At 40.6% G+C, this 8,372-nt stretch overlaps 1 protein-coding gene across 1 annotated transcript; it reads right to left on the reverse strand.

Moving 5' to 3' along the window:
* Positions 1 to 4,297: 4,297 nt before the first annotated feature.
* LOC125885536 (protein PET117 homolog, mitochondrial) lies at positions 4,298 to 7,265 on the reverse strand. The gene is made up of 2 exons (XM_049571174.1): positions 7,076 to 7,265; positions 4,298 to 4,447 (listed from the first exon to the last, which is right to left on the reverse strand). The coding sequence occupies exons 1-2, from the start codon at positions 7,169 to 7,171 to the stop codon at positions 4,298 to 4,300; spliced, it is 246 nt and encodes an 81-aa protein (XP_049427131.1). The 5' UTR covers positions 7,172 to 7,265.
* Between the last annotated feature and the right edge of the window lie 1,107 nt (positions 7,266 to 8,372).

The following is an 8,372-nucleotide window of genomic DNA, read 5'->3' on the forward strand; positions in this document are numbered from 1 at the left end:
GCTTTTCAAGTTAAAAGGCCTTTGAGATCCTGTTTGTGCCCAAAACCTCATAGTCTCCTCTTTTGCCCCATGGATGCGTGATGTAGATAATTCAAGATAAACAACATCTATGAAAGTGAGCAGCCATTGCCGGCAGGTTAGTATATGTGGAGGTTTCCACCGAGTTGCGACCATCTTCTTTGCAGCTGTCAAACCAGACAAAGAGACACGCTTTTGGGGTTTTCGTAACTGGAGCTGAGAGAGATCATTAAGAGTCAGCACAGAATGGGAGGAGATAGGGGTGTGTAGTATAGTGGACAGATTATCTTTTATCACTTTACATGAAATTAACTACGCCAGGACATTCCCATATGATATGATAAAAGGTATCAACTGCCCCAATATGGCACAGTGTACAATTTGAGTCAGCTTTAAGCTTCACACTGTAAAGTTTCCAGGGAGTAATATATGTCCTCTGAATTAAATTTAAGTGAATTTGTTGATGGTCAGGGTCTCTGGAAGATTGGTTTACCATATCCCAAGTATCATCCCAATTCAACCCTGGGATAAGGTCAGGAATATCTAATTGTCATAACGAGTTGACAAATAATAGCAGGTAGGTTCTCTCCAAAATATGGCCATACAGTTTAGAGACAACACCTTTTCCCCCTGCGACTGACGTAATACCTTGAGCAATGAGTGCTCTTCAAGTGGAGCCTGCCAAGAGACCCCATAGGTCTTCATGGCTGTCCTCAACTGTAGATAAAAATAAAAAGTATAACGTTGTAAACTGAACTGGATAGAGAGGTCCTCAAAAGAGTACAAGCCCTTGTCCCAGATGTGTTACCAAAAGAATGTATCCCCTTGTCGTACCACTGCCGGCACTGACCAAACTTTATTGAGGATTTACCAATCAACAGCCTATCATTGTTAAAGATAGGAGAGTAAGGGTTCCAATCGGATGAAATTCCACAAACTTTTCTGCTTCCCTCTGGACCACTATTAGGTTAGACACAATGGGACCAAAGCAAAGTTTACATTTATTTAAAGGGGTATCAGAGAATAAAACTTCATCCAGCTTTAATGGAAGACCCAAGTTCTCCTCCAGTGCACGCCATGCAACCTCAATTTTACTATCGTACCAGCTGACTAGAGAACGCAATGTGAAGGACCAGTGATACAGCCTAAAAGTCCATTCTCACTGAGGGCGAATATCCGTGCAGATTATTCTCGCGGAAAAATATAAAAGCTGATTTCATGGGTTCTAATGGAAGTTTGCACACTGGGCGGCACTTTCGTGCGGTGAAAAAAGTTTCCGCCCAGACTTTGACCCCCGCGGAATTCACCGGCGGAACTACACAGCTGAGCCAATCAAATTGTTTGTTTATAGTGACGTCGCACAGACCTGGGAGAGTCCAAAATCCAGTCAGGCAGGACAGTATGGGAGAAAGGTTGATAAACCTCGTTTCACAGATTTTATGAACAATGAATTAAAGGACAACGTCTGGCAGTCCATTGTCCAGCTTGGTGGCTGCGGTGAGAGTAGTAAGTGCTAAAGAAAGTTGATGTTGACGCTTCTTAAACGTTAGCTTGCTAGCTCGCTGCTGCTGCTGCTGTCGTCCATGTTCATCCACACACGTTCACACTGCGCAGACTTGGAACACAACAAAACGAAATTCCGCACCGCGTCCATACCGCGCCTGTCTGTATAGTTTAAACACGGAAAAGCGCTGCACGAATATTCCGCAAATCCGTCCCGCATTCTGCATCGCGGCAGTGAGAATGAACCTTCAAGTTGGGAAGTGAGAGACCCCCAGCAGAACTGCCTCGCTGCATTGTGGATAATCTGATGCAGGTGTGCTTATCGTTCCAGATGAATTTAGTAATAATGCGTTGTGCTCTGTCCCAAAAACGACATGGAGGTTGCAAAGGCAGCATTGAGCTCACAAAGATGAACCTGGGAAGCACATTAATTTTAATGATTGATATGAGAGATCTGAGAGAATTTGGCAGTGTTGACCATTTTTCGAGATCTCGAGTGATCTTACACAGGTTGTTCTCAAAGTTAAACTTTACGATGTTCTGCAGTGATGCAGAATGGTCAATACCCAGATATTTAAAGTGTTTTACGATTGGTATACCAGAGGGCGGTGTGGTATTTCTATTAAGGTCATTCAGGTGTAAATATGCTGACTTTGTCCAATTTATTCTGTAGCCTGATAAATCACCAACTTCAAAAAATAGAAAAAATGTTAGGTATAGACTGTTGAGGATTACTTAAATAAAGTAAAACATCATCGGCATACAATGATACGTGATGTCGTGTCCCACAGATGGTAATAGGTGTGACACCATTGACCGTGCGAATTGTTTGAGCCAGAGGTTCCAGAGATAGAGCAAAAAGAAGAGGGCTCAGTGGACATCCCTGTCTGGAACCTCTGGCTATGTTAAATAGGGAGGAACAAGTTCTGCCTGTCAATACCATAGCTGTAGGGTCAGCATACAATGTCCTAATCATACTTATGAAGGAGGACCCCTGACCCATGACCTCTAACACTGACCAAAGATACTGCCACTCCAAACACTCGAAAGCTTTCACAGCGTCCAGTGAAAGGACAGCGGCTGGTAGTGGCGATGAGGAGGTGCCATGTATTATATGTAATAACCTTCTCACATTATCTGATGCCAGCCTAGATCTAATAAAACCTGTCTGCTCACAATAAACTAGTCTGATCATAAAAGGCTGGAGTCTTCGTGCAAGCATTTTAGCATACATTTTTACATCGGCATTTAAAAGGGTCTTTATCTTTTTAAGCAGAAGTGACATAATGGCTTGTGGATATAAACTAGTAACAGGGATATGCAGCAAGCTTGTGGGCCACTTCTCTCAAAGCTGGAGGAAAAGAGAAGCCTTGAGGGAGGCACAGAGGGAGCTCCACCTTCCACAACACGCCATGGTGACAGACTGCCAAACATGATGGGGATCCAAGCAGAAAATGACAGCAAGAGTCCTGGAACAACAACGTGCTTTGACCAAGGTTCTCTCTACAGACCGCAAAACACAACAGCTACTGCCCTCATGGCAAGACCTGGACGTCCTGGAAGCTTTAAACAAGGCTCTCAGCCCACTCCAAGACTTCACTGCTGATTTGTCAGCTGAACAATTCATACCTGAAACCTACTGTCCATCTTCTGAATGTGATTTCTTAGTTTTTTTATTTTTAATAAATTTGCAAACATTTCAAAAAAACTTTTTTCATGTTGTCATTATGGGGTGTTGTGTGTAGAATTTTGTGGAAAAAAATGAATATAATGCATTTTGGAATAAGGCTGTAAAAAGTGAAGCGCTGTGAATACGTTCCAGATGCACTGTACATTGCAGAAATGCCTTTGTTCTTTTTTACAATGCTGTACAATCTTTTCGTTTTTTGTATTAAGTACTGAAACGGATTCCAAAATGCAGAAAGGCCTTTAAGTTTGTACAAAATACCTTTATTTTCAAAAAAGGAAAAACTTTTATTTATTTGAAAATATTATTTGGAGACCAGTACCGTAAAAAATGTAGGTTTTGTAATTTTATGCTGCTTAATATTTGTATGTTTCGGTTGGGAAATAAACACTACGTTTATTCTCTGCATTTTTCTTGATAATCAAGCAGGAAGACTCATGATAGCATTTATTTATTATAATGTAATCGCAATATTGTCCAGTAAAATCGCAATCGCACATTTTTACCAAACCGTGAAGCACTGATTGCCAGTCACCAGTACTATCTAATGAAATTTAATGAAATTTTAATGAAATTTAATGACATTAGCATTTTCATTATATTATAAAACTCATCAGTCATCACTGACCCCGGATAAGTTTCAAAACTCTGAGGTTGCGTTTGACTGTGCAGGACAGGTAACGTTATGTTTAGTTTGCTTCTAATATAACATACAACGTTATATGACAATACAGCATCCAGTTGCTAATGGCTAACGTTAGCCTACTGTAGCGTAGCCTCTGAAAGATTAACGTTACCTTCTCTATATACTATACTATACTATACTCTCTTCTCTTGGCGTGTTACACTCACTCTCCTCTTCCGTATCTAACGTTAACTTGCTAACGGCTACTTCTATCATAGACGTAATGAGGACGTAATGGAGGAAGGGGGATGGGACTTTGGAGGGAGGTGGAGTTGTGGATGTTCAAATTTTTTCCAAGTGCTGTGTGAAATGCAAGAAAGGTAAGAGTTGCTTTAAATGTGTTGCTGTGTTTGCTGTTTGGTGACAACACCTGGCTGCCATGTGGACAGGTGTGTTTACCTGTCTCACTGGTCCTGTGGGCGGAGCTCTGCCTGTCTGCGTTGTCTCTCGTCCTCCAGCTGTCTGGTCAGCGTCCTCTGCTCTTCCAGCAGCCTCAGGTTCTCCTTCTTCCTCTCCAACCGCTCCAGATCCCTGACGACACCCTCGTGGAGACGCTGCAACACAAAACACACAAATTAACATTTTAGTGTCAAAGACACGATGGACGGATTTACATTTCCTTTTTCTAATTTTACCAATCAATCAATTCACTGTACTGTAAACGTCAAGACTAACTGAGGAAACGTTATCATACGTGGGGAAACACCAGAGGCAGGATAAACAAAATAATAATAAATAAATAATAATGAAATAAATAATGAAATGGAAGAATATACCAGCTAGGTAAACAGATTAATAAAAATAAATAAATAGATCAATACACAATGATATGAATACAAAATAAAAAAAAGACAATTTAAAGCCAGGCTGAAGATAGTTTGCTTTTAAAAACATCAGCAGTCTGTGCGGCCCTCAGGTCCTCGGGCAGCTGATCCTCGGGCAGCTGATCCTCAGACGTGGACCATGGTTATGAAACGATGCCTCACTGTGGGTTTTGTTCTAACTTTGAGGTCGATTAAAAGGCCAGTACCAGAGGACCTGAGGGTTCGTATGATAAAAGCAAATCTAATAAATAGGTAGGACTAAAACCACCCGCTTTTGCACCATAAGACATGTCTCTGACCTTGGAGCTGCGACAATCAGTCGATTAATCCATCGGTCACTTGACAGAAAATTCTTATAATTTTTTTTAATCACTTTCTGGTTCACTGCTTCTTTAATGTGAGAATGTGATGCTTTTCTTGGTCACATGATAATTAACAGCTTTGGGACTTTTGGACGGTCGGTCAGATGACATCACGTCGAGCTCTGGGAAATCAGACTCACTGTTTTCTGACATTTTATTGATTAATCAGTTCATCAAGAGAATAACGAGTAGATTAATTGATCATGAAAATCATTATAAAGTTTCAGTGAAATTTGAGTGTAGACAGAGGAGGAGCTTCAGTGAGCTCCACATGAAACAGGAAACAAACTTCCGTGTAGTACACTGACCTTCAAAATAAAGTTACACAACAGCAGGACTGAGTTTGGTATGAAGGTCAAAGACATTTGGTTCTGAAGAGAAGCTGCAGTCGTTCTCACACCATAAACTTCACAACAAACAAGATTAACCTACTACATCCAACAGATATACGAACTATATGAGCACGATAAACACAGCAAACCCCAACTGATCCCTGCGTTACAGCTATGCCATAATAATCAATATGATAACTTCAATAATAAAGGTATGTTACTGGTTAAACTTCTTGTGAATCTTAAAACCCTCTGAGGAAAACTACCCTTTGTAACAATCAGCTTCATAAATAAAATGTCACTGAATTAAAACTTTATTTTCTGATCACTTCACAGCTCTGAGGATCAATAAAGGTTTATCTTATCTTATCATGAAAAGATGTTCATCAGTATTTAAACACAGTGACAACCAGCTGTGAAACATTAAAACCTGAGACACAAACACATCAGCTGAGAGCTTCAGTTTCTCTGATGTTCTGTGTGTACGTGATATTTACTGGACAAACGTCTGACTGCTTCCTAAAAGTGAAGAAGGTAAAGGAAGTGTCCGTCAAAATGATTGATGAATATTAATTATCACAACAATCGCTACATGCAGAAATACAAAAGAAGACACAGAGACAAACTGCTCTTTCTGAGATCATTATTCAGATACAGTTTCAAACATAATAATGTAAAGTCTTTAAAGATATTTAGACTTTACATTATTATGTTTATGGGGAAATGTGGTGTTTGATTTCAACAGTGACAGAAATTCTCCTTTGACAAGGCTCAACAATGCGCACAATTCACACTCTAAACAAATATATAAAAAGGACTTATTACTCAACAAATAGAAAAACACAGATAGAAAATATAAGTGTGAGAATCAAAACACACAGCGGTGACATGACAGTCTGGTCCCAAGACAACCGCAGAGAGGCTTTACTACAGCAGATATGCTGATGATGGTGGTGCAGATTTACTGTAGGTGGTGGACAGTGCAGGTGCTGCAGCGTCAGGTGAGTAAATTAAAGTGTCAGTGTGGGAGGACTGAGTCATTTACTGTAGCTGATTATAAAAGAATGTGCAGAACAAATACAGATCTTTTTAAGGAAGCGGCTTGAAAATAAAAACTGTTAAATAAGGAATGCTGTAAAATATCAAATGCACAGAAGGTTGAATATGAGATGCAGACAGAGTGTAGATCTCTGAATAAATACAAACACAAACAGGATGTAAACATCTACAGAAAACATACATAAAAGTTTTATAATAATTCCAGTGTGACATGAATCCTGACTCTTCGGTTATTGTTCTGTTTACGTACTGAATCGGAATTATCTGATATTATCTGATGTTTATTCAAATTTTTTTATTTTTAATTTTTTTTAAACATCGGTTTCTCTGACGCCTTTAATTTGAAAAACTGTACCGGATGTTTGTATTAGCCGCTACTGTTAGCTTCACACAGACTGAGCTGCTGAGCGTGTTCATCCTCAGCTACAGTTCGTTGTTTCAGTTCGGTAAATGTTGAAATGCTGCAGTTTGTCCGTTAAACACCGTCAGGTTTTAATTATTAACGGACAACAGCCCGTTAACTTCCCGTGACCTCACAGCTAGCTGTTAGCCCCGCTGTTAGCCCCGCCGGACGCGTTAGCACGGCTCGGTTCGGTTTACCTTACCTGTTTGTCCCAGGACTGTTTGAGGTGAACAGCAGCCACAGTGCTCAGAGTCAGAACCACAGAAACTCCCAGGACCACTTTAGAGGCTGTAGACATCACGTTAGCCTTTAGCTTCACGTTAGCCAGCTGCTAACAGGCTCTGATGTCCCCCGCTGCTGTTAGCTCATTCACTCCTCTTCTTCTTCTACTACTACCGTTTCTTCTTCTGCTGCTGTTCATCTTCCTTGACGTTCAGGCCGCCCTCCTCTGGCGGTCACAACAACATACAGAAGTCATGTTTACATGTTCAGCACTTCTTTATGTTTTATTTCACTTCCTTCATTCAAACTGAGATTGTTTTTAAAGAAAGTCTTGAGTGAGAGAGCAGCGTCAAGAGACTACACAAACAAACAAAGAAAAAACACAACAGCAAAGAGTTTATACAAACAGCATCAACATGTTTACAAATAAAAACAACATAAAATTATGACAAATACAAACAAACAACAGACTCTAAACAGACAACAGCAACAGTTGGAAGAAAACTTGTGCGTTTTGCTGCTCTACAGTTTCCACTTGTTCCACCATGTTGTTTATTTACCAGCTGACAGATGAGGTCGTGTCGTCTGCATAAAAATGAAATTGTGTACTGAAACATTACAACATGTTATTGATAGAAACTGTAAACAAATAGAACATATGACTTCAGCACAGGTACGTTGTTATAACCAGGAAATATGCTTAAATTAGACCGGTCTCACTCTGAAGTCTTCAAATACCGCCGCTTGGTCAGTGACTTCTGCGTCAGACAACGACAAAAGCTGTCTTTTCACTTCAGCACGATACTCAGCTGGGCGGTGTCAGTGTGTAACGGTGCCTGGCGGCGTCAGTGTGTAACGGTGCCTGGCGGCGTCAGGAGGAAACGTGGCCTGACAGCAACAAAAGGGGGCGAAATGTCCGAGTAGGGCAGGAGGCCAGTGTTCACTTCCTGTATGACTGTAAGGCCAAACCCTGTTCTTTTTTATAAACGTAACCACGTGTGTGTGTCGTTGAAGGAAAAAACATCAGTTGGTGGTGTTGTACCGACGTAGTGCTTTTATTTTGAAAGAGACTGTATGCAAACTGTACATTTCCTGTGAAAACAGAAGTGTATTTTGAAAACAGACAATGCATGTAACAGGCTGAAGTTGACACGGCGTCGACAACCAACACAGCCAGGGTACCTTGGACGTCACGTGTGTTTCTTTATTTATTTCTGTGTGAAGCTTTTGATTCTCATGAAGACAGAGATGAAGAGGAGAGCTCAGCTCAGCTTTAT

This window comes from Epinephelus fuscoguttatus, linkage group LG3, assembly GCF_011397635.1.
Source record: "Epinephelus fuscoguttatus linkage group LG3, E.fuscoguttatus.final_Chr_v1".
In the NCBI taxonomy this organism is placed as follows: domain Eukaryota; kingdom Metazoa; phylum Chordata; class Actinopteri; order Perciformes; family Serranidae; genus Epinephelus; species Epinephelus fuscoguttatus.

Excerpts from the sequence above, each read along its gene's own strand:
- LOC125885536 (XM_049571174.1), bottom strand. The coding sequence starts at position 7,171 with ATGTCTACAGCCTCTAAAGTGGTCCTGGGAGTTTCTGTGGTTCTGACT. Across the intron at positions 4,448-7,075 it reads AACAGTCCTGGGACAAACAG|CGTCTCCACGAGGGTGTCGT; the intron begins GTAAGGTAAACC and ends TTTGTGTTGCAG.